This window comes from Ammospiza nelsoni, chromosome 22 (genome assembly GCF_027579445.1).
Source record: "Ammospiza nelsoni isolate bAmmNel1 chromosome 22, bAmmNel1.pri, whole genome shotgun sequence".
Lineage (NCBI taxonomy): Eukaryota > Metazoa > Chordata > Aves > Passeriformes > Passerellidae > Ammospiza > Ammospiza nelsoni.
In genome coordinates, this window is record NC_080654.1 from 76018 (window position 1) to 99845 (window position 23828).

Genomic DNA, 23828 nt, shown 5'->3' on the forward strand with positions numbered 1-23828 from the left:
AAGTTACTCAGTGTTCTCCCCTCCCACAGCTGAAAATCCCCTGCTTAAAATTAAAAGTATAAAAGCATCACAGAAAGTAAAAAACCCTAAATGTACTGAAAACCAAGCAGCAAAACATCTTTAGTTCCTCATCCTTCCCTCAGGCTCAGCTGCAAGGAGCCTCTAATCCAATTTTTTTTACATTTTTCAATAAGATTGTGATAAAAGGAGTTCCCCTCCAGTGCTGGGAGGATTTCCCACTGGGAAAAAATGGGATAAAAAAAAAGAATTTCTGCTCAAGGTAAAGGATTCTTAAGGGCTGAGGCTCTCACAGTGCCAGGAATTAGAATTTTCCAGAGTTTACAAAAGTTGCAGCTGAATTTTTTCACCAAGGTTTAAAAATCTGAGCAAAACAGAGAGGGAGAGGCCAGAAGCCAACCTGCGTTTTTTGATAATAATTAATGAGGTGGCCAATTAAGGACAAATACCTGGGTGAATTTTGGGGAAAAAAAAAAAAAAAAAAAAACAGAAAGAAATCAGAAAAAAAAAAATTACCAAAAAAACCCCTGAAAAAAACCCAGAAAAATAATCAGAAAAAAAAGCTCCAGGAAGCACCTGGGATCTGTTTCATTCCCCCAACCCTCCCCACTGGAAGCAGAGGTGTTGGAATATGAATTTTTATAATTTAGGAATGGGGTAACTGAGAGGTGTTTTAAAAACTTTTATGTGAAGGGTGAGACAATACAGATGTTACAATTTTTATAATTGTTTAATTCAATTTATAATTTATGTTATAAATTCCTTTCGGCTCAGTCCACAGAGCTCCTCTTCTGCTGGGGCACTTGGAGGGGCCAAATCTGAGAGGAGAGAGCAGAAAAAACATTGATTTAGGGAAAAATATTGATTATGGGGAAAAGAAAACATTGATTTAGGGAAAAACAAATACTGATTTAGGGGAAAAGAAAGCATTGATTTAGGGGAAAAGGAAACAGTGATTTAAGGGTAAAGAAGCACTGGGATCTTGGCTGGTTGAAAGCAGGTATTTGCAAATCCATCCCACTTCTGTAGGCTGAAAATTGTTAAATTTCAGCTAAATTGTTAAATTTTGGCTCAAATTGTTCATCATGGGAAGGTCTGAAAAAACTCATCCCATTCTACCCCTGCCAGGGCCACCTTCCACCATCCCATGTATATTCAATAATTATAATAATATATAATCACAAATAATTATAGAATAATGTATATATTAATCTATATTATAGTATATAAATTATAATATGTATTTGTTTTCTAAACCAGGACACTATTACATATTAATTAAGATACATTAATTTTATATTATATTAAAAATAATTATATCATTATTATATCAATCAATCTATAGTTAAGTTATAAAATATAATACAATATATTATATAATGATTAATATATTAATTTCATATTAGTATAATTATATAATATATAAATTTATAAAATATAATACAGTATATGTTTAATATTCTATATTGTTATAGAATTATATATATTAATCTAAGATATAAAATATATAGTATATAGAATATATTTATTGTATATTAATTACATATTATAAATAATTATATAATTATACATCATAATATAGCATTGTACATTATAATATTCTATCATAATTACTATGTATATTATTTATTAATATTTATCAATACTTATAGACAGTTACCACTGTAATAATGAGTTATTATGATGAAGTAGCGCTGCCCACCTGTCGGGCTGTACTCCACGCTGTGCAGGAAGAGCCCCTCGGGCGGGGCCGTGGCGTGCGGGGGCAGCGCCCGGGGGTCCCTGAGCTCCAGCAGCTGCTGCAGCTGCCCCGGGGCCAACCTGCCCTGGCCCACGGCCACCAGGGCCCCCACCATCCTCCGCACCTGGCCGCAGAGAGGGGACAGCGCTGGGTCCAGCCTGACAGCCCAAGCCTGGCTCGGTGCCCGTCCCCGCCTGGAGTCACCGACCCAGCCCGGCTGCCCCTGCTGTGCCTTTGGGCTCATCCGGGGAGCGTTTTTGTCCCTCAGTCCCACCCCAGCAGCCACAGCCACCCCAAAATCTGCAGGAGAAGCTGCTTTTCCCCCCTTGGTGACATTCTCAGCCTGCCACGTGCAGGAGCATCTTCAGGTGACCACCAGGGCTCCCACCATCCTCCTCACCTGGCCACAGAGAGGGGACAGTGCTGCGTTCAACCTGACAAAGAACCAGCCTGGCTTAGTGCCAGTCCCAGCAGCTCATCCTCCTCCAATTCTCTAGCCCCAATTCTCATTTCAATTCTCCACTTCCAAAAGTCCACCCCCAATTCTCCATCCCCAATTTCCCGTTCTAAATTCCCCATCCCCAATTCTCTGTCCCTCACCTCCAAATCTCCATCCCCAATTAATTTCCAATTTTCCATCCCCAATTCTCCATTTCAATTCCCCCTCCCCAATCCTCATCCCAAATTCTCCACCCGCAATTTTTCATCCCCAATCCCCCCTCCCCAATTTTCCACCCCCACCTCAATCCCTGATTTGGATTTAACAAAAATTCCATTTTGACCTTTCCAAACTCTCCCAACCCTCCCTGCAGTGCTGGAACAAATCCCTGGGCTGAGTTTGTGACCCATTAATTAAAAAATAAATAAACAAAAGCCCCCTGAGCAACCTGCTCATGATCAGCACTTCAAAAATATCCAACAATCCAAGGTGGTTTTATCCAGAGGGAAATTTTGGGACCTTGGAGTGCCCAGAATTTCTCTCCAAGCAGCTCAAATCCTCCCCTCTATTATTTCATCCTCCCTCGCTAGAGGTCATTGCATGCCATGACTTTGCTGCCTCCACAATTCAGGAAAAATCAGATTAAAAATCAGATTATTGGCACCCATCAGATTAAAAATCAAATTATTGGCACCCATCAGGTTAAAAATCAGATTATTGGCACCCATGTCTGTAGGTTTGGTGCCTCCACATATAAAAATATCCACATTCAGCTTCCTAAATGGTTAAAATATTAACATATTAAATATTAAAATATTAAGATAATGATAATATATAACTATATATTAATAATTGTTATTATTATTATTTTGGAATTATTTCCAAAAAATCCAGGGGAGTTTCAGGGCAGAGGGAGAATTTCTGCAGTTTGTAAAGCAAAAAAACCCTTTTTAAATTTTTTTTTCCAAAAAAAGCCAGGAAGTGAAATTCCAGACAGCTTTTCCTAGGCTCAAATCCACTGAGCGTGGAAAAAAATTAAAAAGAATTTTTAAAAAGAGCCGAGATTGTGAAAAACACATTTTTTTCCATCCTGCCATCTGATTTTGTGAAGGTTTTGGGCACAAATTTAGGAGATTTTGGGATCAAATAAAGAGCCCAAGTCCTTGTGAGTGCGACACAGATGGGACATTGCTAAAATAATCGATTTTTAGATGAATTAGTTACTTTTAAAGTTAATTAATAAATTTAAATTTGGGTTGGCAGCAGTTGCAGGCAGTACCTGTCGGTACAGGAAGGATTTGCTCTTCACCTTCACCTCCCAGAACTCCAGTCCCCTAAAAAAAAAACAAAAAAGAGCATTTAAATCAAATTTCAGGTAGTTTTTAACTTCCCAGAACTCTAGTTCCCTACAAAAAACAAACAAACAAACAAACAAACAAACAAAAAAAAAACAAAAAAAAGCACTTAAATCAAATTTCAGGTGGTTTTAACATTGGGCTGTCACCTGTGCAGACAGGAAAATAAAACCTAACTCCTTGACAGAGGTGGATTTTAGCCATGAGTGTAAATAACCCAAAAAATGAGTGAAAATGACACAAAACCCCCTCCCAGGAGCTGCTCCCTGACAATCCCACACTCCAGCCTGTTCCCCCCAGATTTTCCCTACAAACCTGATTGCCTGGACTCTCACCTGTGCAGGTAGAGACTAAAAAAACCCAAACCAATTTCTCACCCAAGGTGGTTTTTAGCCACCAAAATGAGTGTAAATAACCCAAAAAATGAGTGTAAATAACACAAGAACCCCTCCCAGGAGCAGCTCCCTGATATTCCCACACTCCAGCCTGTCCCATCTGGCTTTTCCCTAAAAATCTGACTGCCTGGACAGTCACCTGTGCAGGTAGGAAAAACCCAAATCCATTCCTTGGCAGAGGTGGTTTTGAGCCACCAAAATGAGTGCATATAACACCAAAAATGAGTGTAAATAACACAAAAATGAGTAATTAACACAAGAACCCCTCCCAGGAGCCGCTCCCTGCCAATCCCACAGCCCCACCTGGATTTTCCCCACAGCCCTGAGTGTCAGGGCTCTCACCTGTGCAGGTGGTGCTGGCCCAGGAGGCCGTGGCCGGGCTGGAGCTGCAGCAGCTGCAGGGTCCTGACGGGGCTCTGCGCCGCGGCCTCGGGGCGCGGGGAGCGGAAGGTGCTGAAATCGTGGGTGCCCAGCAGGAGCCGCGCTGCCGCCCTCATGGCCGGGATGTCCAGGGGGCTGCGGTGCACAGAGCGGGCTCAGGGCACTGAGCCAGGCCTAAACACCAGGGAGTTACAGCAGGCTCAGAGCCCAGAGAGTTATGCCAGGCTCAAACCCCAATAAATTATGCCAGGCTCAAACCCCAAACTCCTTTTAAGGCAGGAAATCAGAGCTCTGACCCATCTCCCTGTCCTCTGTGACTGCTCCAACATCCAGAAAAGGGTTTGGGCTTCCAGGTCCTGACTGGTTTCCAGTCTGAGCAAAATGAGCGACCCAAAACCCTGCCCAGATTCTATTTCAACTTTTTTTTTTTTTTTTTTTTTTTTTTTTGTGATCAGCACTCCAAACCTCACTGGGCAGCAATTCCCACATCTAACAACTCTTTAACAGGGGAAATTCATCCTAAAGCTCTCCTGGGACCCTTAAACCCTCCTGATGTCCAACTTAAACCTCAGCCTGAGACCATTCCCTCTCCTCCCGTTCCAGAGCCCAAGCTGGGGCTGTCCCCTCCTGTCAGGGACTTGTTCAGAGCAAAAAAATCCCATTTTTTTCCCCTCCCAGCCCTGATTTCCTAATTTCCTTGCAGAGGAGCCTCCCCAGGGAGCTGCACTCACCCTCCTGAGGGAGCCCAGCACAGATCCTGCTCGAAGACAGGGATTTGGGAGCGGTGGGCACAGCCCAGCAGCAGGCGGTAGATGTAGGTCCTGGAGAGGGCACAGAAACGGGCATGGAAGGTGCTGGAAACCCGCTGGGCACTGAGGATGCTGTGGGACAGAGGGGAAAGGTGACAGGGACACTGAAATTCCAAAGGTTTTCCATTGACAAGGACACAAATTCCAAAGGTTTTCCATTGACAGGGACACAGAAATTCCACAGACTTTGCACTGGAAGGAGCTGGACACTGAGGATGCTGTGGGACACAAGGGACAGGTGACAGGGACACAAATTCCAAAGGTTTTCCATTGACAGGGACACCAACATTCCAAAGCTTTCCCACGGGAAGGTGCTGGGCACTCACTGGGCACTGAGGATGCTGTAGGACATGGGGTACAGGGACACCAAAATTCCCAAGTGAGAGGAAAGAACTCCCCTCTGTTCCCCCCAAACAGCTCCTAGAGCATATGGAGATGCTTTCAAGGAGGTCCCTTCCCTCAGGACCTGCAGGACTTTGTGCAGCCAGGAAAATCCAGGAAAATCCCAACATTGGAGGGGTGGGGTGGGAGTGAACCCAGCAGAACCCTCTCAGCCCCAAAAGCCATTCCCCATGAGTGTCCACCCATCTCCCACCAACCCCAAAACAGCCAAAAAGGAGCTCCCAGGCACCTGAGCTCCCCTGTTTTCCTCCAAAGGCAGCAGGGAGAAAATTCCCTGTTTCTCCAAACCCGAAATCGCCACCCCACAGAGCCTGGGAGGCAGAGAGGAGGGCACAGAGAGCAAATTCTACCTGCCAGGGAAGGAAATGGAGCTTCCCTGAGCTCCTGCAGCTCTCCCAAAAGTGTTCTCTGGACTGGATGTGACTCTCCCAAAATCCAAAATGCAAAATCCAAAATCCTGCAGGAAAAGCCCTGCTCAGAGCCACCACCCTTGCAGGTGCTGCTTGAGAGGAGAACTCTCCTTACAAGGGAATTTTTCTCCTGCTGTTTTGCCTCTCTGCCTTTGGAATTTAGTGAGGAGAAAGGAGCCAGGGCAGCCAAAAAACCCAGGATAGATTTGGGATCACAAATGTCTTTATTTACTTTAAGGAAAGTTGGTGCTCTGGGGATTTTTGGCCTCTGGCTCTCAGCCCTCCCTCCCCTGGCTCAGAGCACAGAGGGAGAAATGAGAGTTCCTGGAATTTGCTTTGGGCCCAAATTGGGGTTCTGAGTGCTTCGAGATTTGTCTCCAAAAAATAAAACGCTGCCACAAAGATTTGCAAAAACCAGATTTGTCTCCAAAAAAATAAAATGTTGCCACAAAGATTTGCACAAACAATCCCAGGAATTGCTCCAGTGCCATAAACCATCAGGAGAAATTTAAATTCCATCCTCCAGGGTTTGAAGGAGGAGCTCCAGCCTCCTCCAAACACCAGAATAAAATGATGACATTTATTTCCCTCTGTCTGCATGCCTCTACAAGCACCCAGCCTGCCTTGAGCTAGCACTTGTGTGGTTTTGATTAAATAACCATCCTTTTAGGGAGGTTCTTTCACAGGAGTTTATTTCTGCTCACAGAATTCCTCAGTGCAAGCAGCTTTTCCTGTTGCAATTGTTCCTTTTAGCCAGGAATTGGTTTTGTCCAGAATTTTCTCCAGCAGCTGCATTTCAGATTCCAAAGATTTTCTCAGATTGCAGATTCCAAAGATTTTCTTTCTCTGCATTTCAGAGATCCCATTTTTAAATCTCATTTGCTGAGATCACATTTTTAAAAATTATGGTAAATAAAGAACTGTGGCTTTTTTTTTTTACCTTTTCTACATTTTTTAGCGTTTCCAACAGGGCCTGAATTTTGAGATCAAAGGGAAAAAAAAGCCCAAAGACATTTAATTAGAAATGGAAATATATGAGAGAAAAAATCCTCCTGTTCTCTCCACCTCAAAGCCAATTTGCAGGAGGTGGGAGGAATCCCAGCTCTGCCTTGTCACTCAGAGAATTTTTATTGTGTGGTTACAAAACCAGGAACAGGAGGTGTGAGACTCCTACACTGCCAGTCCCACTCTGAGGGCAGCAGAACCCTCCTAAAACAGCTCCAAATATTCTGAATATATTCTCTGATTGAAATATTCTAATTTTTGGGGGATGGTGTTGGAATCTGAAATGTAAAGAACTCTCAGAACTTTGGGCCTGGAAGCCAAAGCTCAGAATTAAACCCAGGATTTGATTTTAGACCTTGGAAAAATCTCCCAAACTTAGGTGTTACAAGTGAAAATGTGGATTTATAGTTTAAAGCAGAGACAGGTTAAGGTAAGTAGAGAAAAATCTAAAATTTTATCTGAATATCGCAAGTCCTTTGAGCACTGAAGGTTCTCTCCTCTCCTTTAATCTCTTTATATCCTCCACCCTGAACTTAAAAAAAAAAATTTATTTACATGCAGGAATTGCTTGGATAGGGACATAGAGAAAAAATTACAGTTTTAAGGTAAGTAGAGAAAAATTCAGAGTTTTATCTGAATATCCAAAGTCCTTTGAGCACTGAAAGTTTCCTCCTCTCCTCTAATCTCTTCATATCCCCCACTCTGAACTTCAAAAAAAGTGCATTATTTACATGCAGGAATTGCTGGATAGGGACCAGTTTTTCCTGCTCTTGCAGTAAAATCATGCCAAAATAAAGGAATTTTTTGCTCTGCACTTGTTGGAACCCGGGAAATTCCTCTGGCTGCCCTGGAGGAGTCAAGCCCCTGGCTAGGGGGCTCAGAGACCTTGGCACAGAGCCCCAGACCCTTGTGCCTTGGATTGTGCCTGGAAAAAACAATCACCAACCTTTATATGAAGAATTGCAGTTCAAGAAAGTTTAAGCAGAATGACAGTGAATTTATCACAGGGTGAAAAATAGATTTTTGGCGTTTTTAGAATGGGAATTCAAGGGGCAAGATGGAGGGATCTGGGCATGTCCAGCCTTTCTCCTTCTTGTTCTTGGCCTCCATCTTCTGCTGTGATGTTGGCACTTTTGGATTGGTTTAGAGTAGAAGCTCACTGTCTAACATAGGTGGTAGGTATCGATAAATAATTGTAAATATTGCACATGTAGTTTTTAGGATAAAAAGATAACACTAGTGTTTGAATTTTTCATCACTTGGGGTCACCGATTGTGGTGGTGTTTGCAGGGGACCCAGGGTGAGGGAAGAGAGGAGGATCTGACTCCATGTTTCAGAAAGCTGATTTATTATTTTATTATATATATTATATTAAAACTATACTAAAAGAATAGAAGAAAGGATTTCATCAGAAGGCTTGCAAGGAATAGAAAGGAATGATGATAAAATCTTGTGACTGACCAAAGAGTCCAAGCCAGCTGGACTGTGATTGGCCATTAATTAAAAACAACCACATGAGACCAATCAAAGATGCACCTGTTGCATTTCATAGCAGCAGATAATTATTATTATTATTTACATTTTGTTTCAGGAGAAAAAATCCTAAGGAAAGGATTTTTCATAAAACCTGTCTGTGACACACCACCCAGGGGCAGGCAGAGTGCTTCTGTCTGTCCTGCTGAGTGCACCTCAGCTGGACAGGAGAAAAAGGTTTATAGATAAGAAACAATTTGATAGATAAGTAACAATTTCATAGATAAGAAAAAAAATTTATAGGTAAGAAAAAATTTTATAGATAAGAAAAATATTATAGATAAGAAACAATAAACAACGTTGAGAATAAGAAATGAAGAGTTCTGACTCCTTCTATGAGCACTGGACAGGGAAAAGAGACTTTTAACACCTTGGGGTCCCTGTGAGCAGCAGAAATCCCGAGATTCTTGCAGTAGAATATGGCCAAATGAAGGATTTTTGACGGACTCACCGGATAGGCTCGGGTTTGAGGAAGTGGTTGAGGCCGTGCAGCAGCTGGGGGCCAGTGAAGGGTGCCCTGCCCGGGGCCCTCTGGATGTCCAGGTGGGCGGCGTTGGCCAGGGCGTGGACGCCGCTGTCCGTGCGGCTGGAGATGTGGAACTTGATGGGAGCGCTGGGCTTCAGCTGCTCTGCTGCCTTCTGCAAGCAAACAGCAAGAATGCAGCAAGAATCTGGCAAAAAGTCAGAAAAAATTCAGCAATAATTCAGCAAAAATTCAGCAATAATTCAGCAAAAATTCAGCAATAATTCAGCAATAATCTAGCAAAACTGTCGTCCTCCTGATGCCTTGTGAAGGCTGACCTAGGACAGAGACTGGACAGAGTTAAAGAATAAAGCAGGGATTTAGGAAAAAGATGTCCTCAATGGATCTACCTGGTGCAGCACAAGAGCCCAGCCAGGGCTGCACCCAAGATGAACCAAAATGGTCCCAAAAAATGGATGGTCAGTCACAAAACTCTAAGTTCTGCTCTGTTTGCATCTTGGAGTGAATGGTCCAATTCCAGCTTTAGCCTATGCAGTCCCATCCTTGTTTTTCTCTCTCCAGCCCACGGTGTTTGTGCTCCTGGGCTGAGATTTGGATCATTTGTCCTTGGTGCCCAGCTGGAGCAGGAATTGTTTTGTCTCCCTGCTCTGTGCACAGAGCTCACCATCCCACAGTATGAAGCCCAGACCCACCCACTAAAGCAGCACAGAATGTGAAAAATAGAAAATCCAAACCAGAAGCATCACTCCTGGCTAACCACACCTTGTGCTGCTTCCAGAGGAGTTTGGAGTTACTGTGGGTTATAAAGAATTGAGGGTTTGCGGGAATTTCTCCTAAAATCAGTGATTTCTCAGCTTCTGCCCTGAAATCATCTCACACAGAGGATCCAAAATGCCATGAGAGCTTCCTTAGGGGGATAAAATAAAGTCAAAATAAACTAGTAAAAATTAACTACTATCTATCCTCTGCTTTGTGTCATGTGAGCTTCCTTAAGAGCACAAAATAAAGTGAAAAATATTCATTTCTTTATCTGCTTTGAGTTGTTGGGTGAGGGGGAAAAAACAGAGGATCACCCATTTCAGCTCATTTCAACCCAAACCCAAGACCGAAAATCCAGTGAAAATTACTGCAGGGAAGAAGTGAAACATCTCAAAGAGTGAAAAACCACAAAAGAAGGCAGGAAACCAAAGGCATGACTCAAAATCTCCCTCTCCTTCCCATCCCTGCTCCCGAGTTCTGAAAACCAGCGGTTTTTATTGGATTTTAATTTTCTACAAGAGTCAATAAAATTCGAATTGCTGACTCACAAATACCTTCCAGACTCCTGGAGGAGCAGTCAGAGCTGTGAGCTCTCAGAAATGTTCCTTGAAAATGCACAGGGAGGCAGGAAAAAAACCCGTAACCAAGCTGCAGGGGGAGGCCTGGGAAAGAAAACCAAACTGATTTTTCCATTCCATTTGCAATTCACATGTGGTTACAATTAACAGTGAAAAAAAAAAAGATCTGTATTATCACCCCCAAGCAGAGAGGAGCAGACAGAAATGAAATAATTTCCTGCAGCAGACCTTGGCCTGTGCCTCAGCAATTTGTCTGAGAGCAGGGCCTGATTTTTAAGAGCAAAGTTCCTCCAGAGATGTTTGGGTTTTGCAGGCTCCTCCCAGGTTCCTCTCTCCACCCTTTTCTCCCCCTCCGTCCTCAGCAGACAAAAACCAGCCAGTGGAAAACAAGAGCTGGGAAAGACAACAGGAGAGAACATGGCAAAAATCCTTATTTTTTGGGGTGCAGCACTGCTTTGGATCCCTCAGTGCATCCCAGCTCCACCTGGATCAGCAAACTGAATTTCTCCACTAAAAACCAGACTGGAGAGGAAAAGAGGAGCAAAGTCTCAAGTAAATCTGATTATTTCCCCCGCTCAGGTCAGCCAGCAAATCCAAAAAGGTGCAGGACAGGGGCTTTTCCTTCCACAAATGAGATTTTTCTTCTCCATCGGATTTTTCCTACCTTCCTGAGCATCCCAAGGGGGAGTTTTACCATCAGCACCACCAAATAAATCCCAGTCTGTGAAGCTCAAAGCTTTATGGATTTTTCCTCCAGCACAACAAAACACACTGATAATATCCTACCAACTATTGCCTCCAGCTTCAATTTTAATATTTAATTTAATATTTCATTTATTAATATTAGTATTTATTATTTCATTTCTTTTGGATGGGATAGAATCTCCTGGAAGAGAGAATTCCTGAACTGCTCAACTTCTCTTTGCAGGCAGCTGAAAAATGACCCCTTCACCTTTGCAAATATCTCCTGTCTGAATATCCAAAGTCCTCAGAGCACTAATGGTTTCCTCCTCTTTTAATCTCTTATTATGTCCCACCCTGAATTTCAAAAAAAAGTGCATTATTTACATGCAGGAATTGCTGGATAGGGACCAGTTTTTCCTGCCCTTGCTGTCTTTCATCTGAGGTTTGGGTGCTGCTCATCCAGATCCCAATCCTGTCTGGGATCCTCTGTGGGTTCCCAGGGTGGGACTGAAGCAGGAATTAAGATTTCACCCAGCTAAAAAAAAATGAAGAAGATAAAGGAATAAATGAGTCCTGTGTGTGCTCAGTTCACAGCTCTCTGCTCTCTCCTTTAAGCCATATTTTAATTTTTTTTTTGTTTTCTTTTATTTAGCAGGTGCTATAAACACTGAAATCTTGGCTTTGGCACCTGCTGGAAGCCTCTCATATCTCACCCTTCTGAATTTATCCCAATTTTTTCCACCCAGCCACATTCCTGGAGCAGCCAGGGTGGAAGTTCATCCCTCAGACACTCCAGGGATGCAGGGGAAGCATTAATTGCATTTAGCTGCGTGTCCTACTTCATTCACTGGGCCTTCCACAGCTGGAATTACGCTGGAATTTCCACTGCTGGCTGCCAGAATGATATGGATCCACATTCCAGCTTGCTTTTATTGCTCCCAGCTCATTTTTCCTCTCATGCTGATGAACATCAGCCATGGCAGGGGAGCAAAAGTTCATCCACTTCCCTTCCTGAAATCTGAATTAAAAAAAAAAAAATCCTCAGGATTTTCCATTGACCTTTACAGGCCAATATTGGGAATGTTTTGTAAAAATAAATTTCTCTTCCCCTAGACTGGTCATGGTTTTATCCTCTGGACACAGAGGCTGCAGAGCCCTGCCAGGGAGCTGCATAATTTATTAATTACAGTGTTCTAATAATTAATAACACGCAAGCTGCTGGTTGTAAGTCATGCCAGCCTCCCTGACTCACTGGGTGCTATGTCAGCTGAAACTAATTAAAAACCCAGCTCGTTTGCAGTTGGATTGATGAAATGGAAGTGAATGCCAGGAAGGACACGCCGAGAATGTGGATTTTGTTAGAAGAGAATGTTTCCAAAGCAATCTGCCACGTCACTGGGATTATTATCAAAACAGAGGCTGAAGATGACAGTTCTCTTTGTCTGTTTGAAATTCTTGCTCTTTTTTTAAAGGATGTAGGGAAGGAGGTTGTACTAGAGCTGCCTTGCATAGTAAGGAGCTGGTGTTTCTCCTTTCTCTCTCTCCTCCTCCCCTTTCCTTTCACGAGGAACAATTTCTGCCCTCAGCACAAGGCTACTGGCCAGAACAGGCTTTTGGGAGGGGAGGATGAGTTTGGGCAGAAATTCCCAAGAAAATGAGAAATGGGAGATGGTTCAGGCAGGTCTGAGAGGGAAGGGAACTCTGCAGATCCTAAACACCAGCAAAAAGTGAGATCTTCCTTTACAGCAGAGGCATTTTTAAGTATTGAGACAGAGCCTGAAGTCCTAGATGTGAAAATTTCCATGAATTACTGGAGGGAGCCAAATCACACAGCTCCAACATCAGAGGAAACGAGGCCTGGAATTTGCTTTGGGCCCATGTTGGGCTTTCAAGACTTGTCTCCAAGAAATAAAATGTTGTCAGCAAAGTTCATCCTCCTCAAAAAGAGATTAAAAGCTCCTACAAGAGACAGAGCATGAAGTCCTGGAAGTGAAAATTTCTGTGAATAACTGGAGGGAGCCAAATCACAGAGCTCCAACCTTCCAATGAGGGGAAACGTGGAAACGAGGCCTGAAATTTGCTTTGGGCCCAAGTTGGGCTTCCAAGTGCTCCAAGACTTGTCTCCAAGAAATAAAAGTTTATCCCCTTCAAAGGATGAAAAGCTCCTACAACAGACAAAACATGAAGTCCTGGATGTGAAAAGTTCCCACAAAGAACTGGAGGGATCAAAATCACAGAGCTCCAACCTCCCCATGAGGGGAAACAAGACCTGGAGTTTGCTTTGGGCCCAACAAGCCCAAGTTGGGCTTCTGAGTGCTCCAAGAAACAAAAGTTCACTTTTCTCTAAGAAATAAAAGTTCATCTCCCTCAAAGAGAAAAGAAAAATTCCTCCAAGAGGCAGAGCATGAAGTCCTGGGTGTGAAAATTTCCGTGAATTACTGGAGACAGCCAAATGACAGAGCTCCAAGCTCCTCATGAGGGGAAACGAGGCCTGGAATTTGCTTTTGGTCTAAACTGGTGCTTCAAGACTTGTCTCCAAGAAATAAAATGTTGTCAGAAAAGCTCACCCCCTCAAAGATAGATGAAAAGCTCCTACTAGAGACAGAGCATGAAGTCCTGGAAATTAAAATTTCTGTGAATTACTAGAGCGAACCAAATGACAGAGCTCCAACCTCTCTGTCAGAGGAAACGAGGCCTGGAATTTGCTTTGGGTTCAAATTGGTGCTTCAAGAGTTGTGTCCAAAAAATAAAATGTTGTAAACAAAGCTCACACCCCTCAAAAAGAGATTAAAAGCTCTTATAAGAGACAGAGCATGATGTCTTGGATGTGAAAAGTTCCCTGAATAATGGAAGGGAGCCAAATGAGAGTCCCAACCTCCTCCTGAGGGAAAACAAGGCCTGGAATTTGCTTTGGGTCCAAACTGGGGTTCCAAGTGCTCCAAGACTTGTCTCCAAAAAATGAAATGTTGTCAGCAAAGCTCACACCCTCAAAGAGAGATGAAAAGCTCACACAAGTATCTCTGGACTAAACCAAGGCTCCATTACCTCTGGGCAGCCACAGGGCTCTGTCACAGAGCAGCACCAAGAACTAACAAAGCTTTGCAATGACACTGATCTGTTCTGCCCCAGCCCAAACTGACACAAAACCAACCAGCCCATCCCAATTTCCACAAAACAGCTGCTGGAACACCAAGTCTGCACCTCCCAGGTTATTTGCTTGCAAACAAATGGCTGAACATCCTCAGAACACAGTAAGGACCTCATTAGAGCTTTAATTTTGCCCTTCCCTTCGCTTGCCTTCCTGGCTTTGGGGAAAGCAGTGAAGTTCAAGGCTGCGGAGAAAAGGAGGAAGGAAGAGAAATTCCTGCAGGCCCCAGAAGTTTTCTATTAAAGCTGCTTTAAGGCTTCCCATGTGGTTCCAATAGACACAGCAGTGCCCAGCATCAATAGCACCACATGAAAGCACTGAGCTGGCCTGCAAAGTGCTGATACTGAGGAAAAGGCAACACCAAATAAGCTCATGTTTGTCTTTTTCTCCTCTTCTTTTCTCCCCTAATCACCCTCCCTACCCATCTGCCTGCTCAGACACCACTGGGATAATGCAGAACAACTGCTGGGCTCAACCCATGCCCAGAGCCTGGGGCCCTGCATGGCTGAGGATGAGATAAATGGGATAGAAAATCCTTTTTGGGCTCTGCACAAAATTTAGCCACTTTCTCTGCCACAGGCTCAGGGCAGGAAGCCACATGAATGCACCCTGAGAACTCTGATTCCAGCCATAATTCCTCACACTTTCCTTTCGAGTTGATGCCTCAGGTTTGGCTTTCCTATTCTCCAGATTCTGTGCTGATTCCTCTGGTTTTGGATTTTCTATTTTTCACATGCTATGCTGCTTTAGTGGGTGGGTCTGGGTTCACATTATGGGATGGTGAGCTCTGTGCACAGAGCAGGGAGACAAAACAATTCCTGCTCCAGCTGGGCACCAAGGACAAATGATCCAAATCTCAGCCCAAACACCGTGGGCTGGAGAGAGAAAAACAAGGATGGGACTGCATGGGCTAAAGCTGGAATTGGACCATTCACTCCAAGATGCAAACAGAGCAGAACTTATAATTTTGTGACTGATCATCCATTTTTGGGACCTTTTGGTTCATCCTGGGTTCATTTTGGGGACCATTTTGGTTCATCTTGGGTGCAGCCCTGGCTGGGCTCTTGTGCTGCCCAAGGTGGATCCATTGAGGAGAAACTTTTCTGAATGTTTCTGCTTTATTCTGTAACTCTTTCCAGTCCCTGTTCCAGACCAGCCTTCTCAAGGCACCACAGTGAGAGCAGCAGGAATTCTGAGCCCCACAGAGCGCGGGGATGTCCTGCCCTTGGACAGCTCTGTCTTCCACACCAGCAGAGCATCCCAAAGTGCTGCAATTTGGGATTTGGGTCAGACAGACTGACCACAAATGGGAACTGAGTGACAAAATGTGCTCTGAATCAACATGACTCAACAACCTCTTATCTTCCAAGCCGGCACAACTTTCCTTTTGAACCCCATGATGCTTCCAAGACAAGAGAAATAATTCACCTTCCTTTTGATTCCTGACTCAGCAGCTCAACAGCAGCTTGTAATTAATTTACAATTTAAATTCCCAACTGCACCACCACGCTCAGGTGACCCATTTTCTACTCCTGGGTGTAAAAATGTTTTTTTTCCATTCCTGTTCAAACTCTCTGCCAACCCAAACAGCAACCTGGCGTCCTCAAACCATTCCCAGATCCAAGGGAATCCCTGGGAGCAGTGCAGGGATAACAGGATCATTTTTTTTCCCCCCAGGCATAACAGAACTCCAAAAAAAAAAAAAAAAAGGAAGCAGAACAGAACAGCGGACATCCTGCTGTGCTTTGTTAACAAACCTCTGTCAGGAACATCCTCCCCTGGGAGGAGACAGCATCCAGCTGCTAAATCCATGAAGGAACTGGACATGCAACACAACTGAGGCAGTTTTAAGGACAAGCCACAAGTCCTAACAAAGCTCAGGTGGGCCAGCACCTGATAAGGCTCTTAATTGAGCAGTTCTGGGCTCAATTTTAAGTCTCTTTGAAGGGTTCACATCTTTTTAAGGTCAGAATCTTCATCATGATATAGTATAGTCATGGGATTTGGGGATTTGGTTTTGAACTTCGAAGTGTTTAGCACTCTGCCAGTTTTATTGAGCATCCATCTCAAAACAATATTTACACCTGTGTGACCCTAAAAGCTTCATTTTTATGACAACAGGACCTACCTCCAAATAATTCTGGACTCCAACCAGGGCCTGATCACTCTTGGTCTCCATAACCCCACTGCAGAGCAAAACAAATATGATTTATTGATGTCAACATTTAGGGACTTGACAGAGCCCACCAAAAAATTCAGGACTTCTTGGATCTTCCCACAGAACTTGTAGGGACCAAACACTGAGGAATGAGCAGGGAAAGTGCCTTATTGGTTATTAAACTTATTAAAATCTAAATTATTAAAATTAAAAGTGGTTATTTTCCAGAAGGGATGTTGGAAATAAAATAACCCTTCAGATGTTGCTCTCTGGACTGGCCCTTGAGATAGAGGCTGAGAAGAGAGTAAAGCAGATAAGTTAGTTTGAGATTAAACTATTTTAGGGCCAGGAGTTGGTTGCCAGTTGGAGGCCAGGACTTGTGAATGTCATAAATTGACTAAAAGGCCACAAGGACAGTTTGTGGTGAACTTCCTGCTCTGTCCTGCTCCCCCAGCCTGAGAGAAACTTTCCTTCTCCTCTGCCCCTTCCTGTCTTTTTGCCTTGCTGGTTTGATGCATTTGCTGCCTGAACCATCCCTTTTTCTGTGCACAGCACGGTCCAGCTCTCACCTGCTCAGGAAGGGGTTAATCTCTCACCTGGACACTGTTCTCACCCAATCCTCATCAAACTCTCCAAATTCTCCTCTACCCAAACTCTGCCATCCCATATTCTGCTCTCCCTAAACTCCACTGCCCCAAACCCTGCCCTCTCTCCAAATCCTGCCATCCCAAATTCTGCTCTCACTCCTTCCTCCCCAAACTCTGGCCTGCCCAAACTCTGCTCTCCCAAATTCTGCTCCCCCGAGTTCTGCTCTTCCCATTGCACTCATCCAGCCGTCCCCAAACCTTGCTCTCCCAAACCCTGCTCGCTCCAAACTCTATACCCAAGCTGTCCACAAACACTGTCCCCAAGTTCCATCCCCAAGCTCTGCTCTCCCAAATCCTGCTCTCTCCAAGCTCTATCCCCACGCTGTCCCCAATCTCTGTCCCCAGCCCCGCTGTCTCCATGGCTCCCCGGCGCAGGGCGGGGCACGTACCTGTACCTGGTGCCAAAGTACTGAAAGAACACCAGGTACCGGGCAGGGGCACCGGCCATGGCCGGCCCGCCGGGACCCGGGCACAGCCCCGGGAACGCAGGCCCGGCACGGAGCGGGCCGGGCAGGGCAGCACCGCCCGCAGCACCGCCCCTTCCCCCGGCCGGCACCGCCGCTTCCGGCACGGCACGGCACGGCACGGAACGGAACGGCGCGGAACGGCGGGGACCGGGAGAGAGCGGGGTGGGATCGTGGGGAACGGGGTGGGCTGCAGAAGAAGGCAATGGGATCGCGGGAGCCGGGATGGTCTAATGGGGAACAGGGATGGGCTGGAGAGGAACGGGATGGGCCGGTGGGGAACGGGGAGTGGACTCAGGTGACCGGGATGGGCTGCTGGGAACCGAGGATGGGCTCTGGGGAACAGGGATGGGCTGGTGGGAGATGGGACCTGCTCATGGGAACTGGGACCTGGTAATGGGGACCTTGGATGAGCTCATGGGGATCTGGGATGTGCGGTTCGGAACCTGGGATGTGATCGTGGGAGTCAGGATGTGCTGATGGGATGGGAACTGGGATGTTGTGCAAACATCAAACCCCTCTGGAACGCTGGGCTTCACCTCAGCTGCTCCTCAGCTCTCCACTGTGCTGCCTGCAACTCAGTTGGATGGAAGCAAACAATAATAATAAAAATAATAATAATGTTATGTTGATTTCAGCTAAGAAAACACATAAAGCAGGGACCACAAGAGATGCTCCAAGGGCTGGGAGAGCTGGGAATGTTAAAAACCTGGAGAAGGCTCCAAGGAGACCTCAGAGCACCTTCCAGGGCCTAAAGGGGCTCCAGGAGAGCAGCAGAGGGACTGGGGACAAGGAACAGAGTGACAGGACACAGGGAATGGCTTCCTTGGAGTGGAATTCCAGAGCAGCTGCCCCTGGATCTCTGGAAGTGTCCAGGGCCAGGTTGGAGCACCCTGGGATGGTGAAAGGTCCCTGCCTGTGGCAGGGGGTGGGAAAAATGGCATTAAACATCAAATTTCACTTCATTTCGTCCCTGTTCCTGTCCATGGCTGGGTGAGGTCTCCTTGTGACATCTGTCAGGGCCCCCTTGGCCTGTTGATTCACTCATGGCTTCAGTTTAGAGGTAGGATTTTCACGTCAGGCCCTTCTCTCAGTTCACAGAAAGTTCATCTGAAACCATCAGTGAGCGATGTGGTTGCTGCTGCTGGGTCTGTGGTGCTGGGTGGGTGGAAGATCAGGATTAATTAACCTCAATTAGCCACACCACTGTTTGTTGCCTGTCCTGTGGCAATGGAATTCACCTTCAGCTGGACCCACAAACCCAGATGTGCTCCTTCCCCAAGTGATTCCTGCCGATTTATCCCCTGGCTGCTGGCAGCAATAAATCCAGAGTTTATGGAAAATGAAAAACTGGATTAAGGAGGGACAGGATTGATGCCAATCCTGCTGCTGGTTATGGAATTTTACCATTGGATTGGGTTTGTTCTTCCTGCCTGGAAATCCTGCCTGGAAATCATGGAAGGGTTTGGATTGGAGAGCTGAAATTCAGCTATTCTGGAAATCATGGAATGGTTTGGATTGAAAAGCTGAAATTCCTAATGACAGGTGAAAAAAAAGGGGGAGAAGGGATAAATCCTAATGGCAGGTAAAAAAAAAGGGGGGGGAAAAATGTGGATAAATCCTAACAATAGGGGAAAAAGATGGATAAATCCTAATGGCTGGTGTGCAGGAGGGGCGGTCAGGGCTGTGTCCGTGCCGTGTCCGGTTCTGTCCGTGGCTCCGCGGGAGGCGGGTCCGTGCTGTTCCCGGTTCTGTCTCGGTGCTGCGGGAGGCGGATCGGAGCCGTGGCAGGGCTGGACCGGGGGCTGTGCCCGGTGACGTACCCGGTGCCGTAGCCGGTTCCGTGGGAGGCTGGGCTGTATCCGGTGGTATCCCCGGTGCCGTAGCCGGTTCCGTGGGAGGCTGGGCTGTATCCGGTGCTATTCCCGGTTCCATCCCCGGTTCCGTGGCGGTTCCGTGGGAGGCTGGGCTGTTCCCGGTGCTATTCCCGGTTCCATCCCCGGTTCGGTGGCGGTGCGGGAGGCGGGCCGGTGCTGTAGCCGGTTCCATCCCCGGTTCGGTGCCGGGAGGAGGCGGGCCGGTGCTGTAGCCGGTTCCATCCCCGGTTCGGTGCCGGGAGGAGGCGGGCCGGTGCTGTAGCCGGTTCCATCCCCGGTTCGGTGCCGGGAGGAGGCGGGCCGGTGCCGCGGGGGGCGGGCGCTGCCCGCGCTGAGCGCAGCCGGCGGGCGATGCGCTTCCTCCGCTGAGCGCAGCGCGGCCGAGCCCGAGCCGGCAGGATGACGGTGGAGTTCGAGGAGTGCATCAAGGACTCGCCCCGGTTCCGGTAAGCGCCGGGGCCTCCCCGGGAACGGCTCGGGGCGGTGCGGGGGGAACGGGAAGACGGGCAGGGCCGCGGCCGGGCGGACGGAGCGGGGCCCGGTCAGAGCGAGCCGGGCTCGGGCAGAGGGAGCCGGGCCCGGGCAGAGGGAACCGGGCCCGGGAAGGAAGGGCCGGAGCCGGGGCCGGGAAGGGCCGGAGCCCAGCGCGTTCTGCCGGCAGCCGGCGTTGCTCGGGCCGCAGGCGCTGCCCTGCCGTGCCCGCATCCCTCCCGCACCCCGACTTCCCGTTGCCCGCACCCTCCCTTCCATGTGCCCCTCTTCCCTCCGTGTGCCCCATCCGTCCTTGTGCCCCCCATCCCCCCGTGTCCCCATCCCTCCATGCCCCGCATCCCTCCGTGCCGCGCATCCCTCCGTGCCCCGCATCCATCCCTCCGTGTGCCCCATCCCTCCGTGCCCCGCATCCCTCCGTGCCCCGCTTCCGTTCCCCGCATCCCCGCTGCTCCCGGAGCTTGGCACGGGAACAATTCGGGGTTTTTGGGGCTCGCAGCGCCGGTCCCCGCCGGGAACGCGCATCCCCCGGGGCTCGGCCGGGCGGCGCTGCCAGGAGCCGCCCGCAGAGCCGCTCAAGGGGAATACACTCATTTTCCATGCGCTCACATTCCCGGCTCTCGGAGGGTGGATTTTTTAATTTTTTTTTTTTTTTTTAGCGGTCTTGGAGGAATCTGGGCTGTGACAACAAAGGCTCCGGCTTGGCTGTGCTCTCGCATCCACATCAGGCCGGGGCTGGCGGGGAAGGAGCCGGCAGCTGCCGCTCCATTGTGCCCAGAGCATCCTGGCTGCGTGTCTGGAGGGGCTGGGATGTGCTGGGATGTGCTGCTGCTGTTCGGGGAGAACAGAGCTCCCGCAGGCAGCGATCCCCGCCGCCCCAGCGCCGTCTGCATCAGCCAAATGCAGACAAAAGCCTGCAGGAGCGGCTGGGGCTGCCTGTGTGTGCAGGGGAAGGAGTTATTGGAGGGTGTCTCTGCTTCCTGCAGATGTTTTGTGTTGTTCCTGCTCGGAATCTTTTTGTTTATTGGGAAAAAAACAAACAAACAAAAAAAACCCAAGAAAAAGCAGCTTGCGTTTTGTTGGAAGTGTGTTTAGGAATGGTTTCTAAAGCATTGAATGGTTTTCTGAAGCATTTCTAGAAGTGGTTGGGGTGCAAAAGGGTTGCAGTGGTCTGTGGCTGAGGCCGGGCTGCCAAATTGGCATTTTGTGGTGCTGAGTGCTTGTGGAGGTAACACACGTGTGGCTGGGATGTGGGAAGGGTCACCCTGCACGTGGTTTTGTTGGGATCCTGCTGGGAGATCTGCTCATCCTGCAGGGAGAGAGATCCTGCAGGGAGATCCTGCTCATTCTACAGGGAGATCCTGCAGGGAGATCCTGCAGGGAGATCTGCTCATTCTCAGGGAGATCCTGCTCATTCTATAGGGAGATCTACTCATCCTCAGGTAGATCCTGCTGGGACATCTGTTAATTCTCAGGGAGATCCTGCAGGGAGATCCTGCTCATCCTCAGGTAGATCCTGCAGGGAGATCTCATTCTCAGGGAGATCCTGCTCTTCCTGCACTGCCAGGTGCTGGGCAGGGCCAGGTGAGATGACAGCTCTGGCATCATGGGACTTTTCATAGAGTGAGGCAGGAAATGCTTTCATCAACCCTCTGCTCACTTAGCATCCATTAGGATTTATCCACCTTTGTTTCCTGGTTTTTTCATCTATCATTAGGATTTACTCACCTTTTCCCCCCTTTTGTTTTGTATGTCATTAGGATTTATCCACTTTATTTCCCTTTTTTTTGGCCTTTCATTAGGATTTACCCACCTTTTTTCCCTATCATTAGGATTTATCCATCTTCTCCTCCCCCTTTCTTCCCACATATTATTAGGATTTACCCACCTTTATTTCCATTTTTTTTCACGTATCATTAGGATTTGCCCACCTTTTTCTCCTCTGTCATTAGGATTTAACCACCATCCCCCCTTTTTTTTATTCCACAAATCATTAGCATTTATCCACCTTTATCCCCCACTTTTTATCCACATATCATTAGGATTTACCCAGCTTTATTTCCTTTTTTCCCCTATCGTTAGGATTTACCCATCTTTATTCCCCTTTTCCCCCCTATCATTAGGATTTACCCACCTTTATTTCCCCTTTTTCCCCCCTATCATTAGGATTTACCCACCTTTATTCCCCTTTTTTTCCCACATATTATTAGGATTTACCCACCTTTATTTTCCCCACATATCATTAGGATTACCCACCTTTATTCCCTTTTTTTTTCCTGTCATCCCACCCCATTGTGCTGCAGAGCACGTGAACGGCAGGGTGGCCCCGAGCCAGAGCTGTGACCTCACTGTCCAGCTGTCTGTCTGTCTGTCTGTCTGTCCCACATGGCACTGACCCTTTTCCTGCTGACGTCAGCCCTGATTGATCTGTTTATTTATTTATTTTGCCCCTGGTGTGTGTGTGTGGGCTCCAGGCCAGGTTTTTCAGCATCATTCTGCTCTGTCCATGAAAACAAAACAGCTCTCAGAGCCCTCCCTTGGACCTTGATCAAAACCACTTATTTAAGGCTGGAATTATGAACTATTTCCCCCATGGCCAGACACAGAATCTCTGTAAGAGGGAGAACAAGAGATTAGACATTTCAGGAGCTTGGGCATTTCAGGAGGGTTGGAATATGTGCAGCAGGGGAATATTTAAATTATGAACACCTCATATAGTGAGAAATTCTAATGTTAGGAGGGGAAAGAAGAATCAAGTTGAGTTATTGAGAATTTACACTTTGAATATTCAGAAATCCTAACATTAGAAGGAAAAAAAGGAACCAAGTTGAATTATTCAGAACTGACACCTCAAATATTGGGAAATTGTGATGTTAGGAGGGGAAAAAAGGAATCAAGTGGAATTATTGAGAATTTATACCTCTAATATTGAGAAATCCTGACATTAGAAGGAAAAAAAATTAAGCTAGTTGAGTTATTCACAATTTACACCTTGAATATTGAGAAATCCTGATGCTAGAGGGGAAAAGAAGACTCAAGGTGAATTATTCGGAGCTTACACCTTGAATATTGAGAAATCCTGATGTTAGAAGGAAGAAAACAGAAACAAGTTGAATTACTCAGACTTGACACCTCAATTATTGAGAAATCTTGATGTTAGAAGGAAGGAAGGGAACTAAGTTGAGTTTTTCAGAATTTACACCTCAAGTATTGAGATAATCCTGATGTTAGAAGGAAAAAAAGGAACTGAGTTGAATTACTGAGAATTTGCACCTCAAATATTGAGAAATTCTGATTTTAGGAGGAAAAAGAACTGAAATACTCAGACTTTACACCTCAGATATTGAGAAATCTTGATGTTAGAGGGAAAAAGAAGAACCCAGTTGAAACATTCAGAGTTTACACCTCAAATATTGAGAAATCCTGATGTCAAATCCCCCTCATCACTTCCTACCTGATAAGTTCCAGTTCCTACAAAGAAAATTGACTTTTTTTGATGTTTCAAATGCCATTATTTAGATGTGTCTCAGCTCCAGCTTGGCAGATAAAGCTGATTTCTGCCAGGCACTTGCAGAGGCGTGGCTGCAGTTCAGGTAAACAATTTAATGACCTGGCAGGACCTGTTCTTGCACCTCTGAGGGTTTTTATCTCCCAGCAGGAGTTTGGGAAATCTAGGAACACTCTTTGTGGGAATGGATTTGTAGAGAATTCCTAAATCCACTGAGAAATCCAATTTAATCAGTCCTCTGCTCACTTACCATCCATTGGGATTTATCCACCTTTATTTCCCGTTTTTTTTTTGCCTGCCATTGGGACCTATGCACCTTTTTTCCCCTATCATTAGGATATTCAATCATATATTTATATTTGTATATTTTTAGAATATAGTTATGTATATATTTATGTTTCAATATATTATATATAATATAAAATATATAATTATATATTTTATATATTTATATAGTAGTATATAATATAGTTATATATTGTATATATTTATATATTTATATAAAATTATTAATTCTTTTTATATTTATATTTATATTTATATT

At 46.0% G+C, this 23828-nt stretch overlaps 2 protein-coding genes across 5 annotated transcripts in view; one reads left to right on the plus strand and one right to left on the minus strand.

Moving 5' to 3' along the window:
• Positions 1-724: 724 nt before the first annotated feature.
• Positions 725-17486, minus strand: PUSL1 (pseudouridine synthase like 1). 4 transcript variants are annotated; one of them, XM_059487577.1, is made up of 9 exons: positions 17336-17486; positions 16270-16327; positions 8940-9127; positions 5061-5150; positions 4291-4464; positions 3478-3532; positions 2160-2193; positions 1721-1883; positions 725-836 (listed from the first exon to the last, which is right to left on the minus strand). In XM_059487577.1, exons 1-9 carry the CDS (start codon positions 17392-17394, stop codon positions 749-751), a joined length of 909 nt encoding a protein of 302 aa, XP_059343560.1. In that variant the 5' UTR covers positions 17395-17486; the 3' UTR covers positions 725-748. The 4 variants fall into 4 exon arrangements, with proteins under 4 accessions (XP_059343560.1, XP_059343558.1, XP_059343557.1 ...); XM_059487575.1 differs by having other exon boundaries at positions 5061-5210; positions 17342-17481; XM_059487574.1 differs by having other exon boundaries at positions 5061-5210; positions 17336-17477.
• A 2093-nt stretch (positions 17487-19579) lies between these two features.
• The window catches only part of ACAP3 (ArfGAP with coiled-coil, ankyrin repeat and PH domains 3), a 36443-nt gene continuing 32194 nt past the window's right edge, over positions 19580-23828 (plus strand). Inside the window, exon 1 of the mRNA XM_059487582.1 lies at positions 19580-19733. Within this exon, the coding sequence (XP_059343565.1) occupies positions 19687-19733 (47 nt within the window). The 5' untranslated portion in view covers positions 19580-19686. The remainder of the gene's footprint in view (positions 19734-23828) is intronic.

What these genes read in the sequence shown, in the direction of transcription:
- PUSL1 (XM_059487574.1), bottom strand. Translation starts at nt 17,394, where the DNA reads ATGGCCGGTGCCCCTGCCCGGTACCTGGTGTTCTTTCAGTACTTTGGC. An exon ending in CTCAAACCCGAGCCTATCCG is followed by an intron (nt 5,211 to 8,939) that starts GTGAGTCCGTCA and finishes TCTGTCCCACAG; the next exon opens with CATCCTCAGTGCCCAGCGGG. An exon ending in GGCCAGCACCACCTGCACAG is followed by an intron (nt 3,533 to 4,290) that starts GTGAGAGCCCTG and finishes TTTTTTTTTTAG; the next exon opens with GGGACTGGAGTTCTGGGAGG.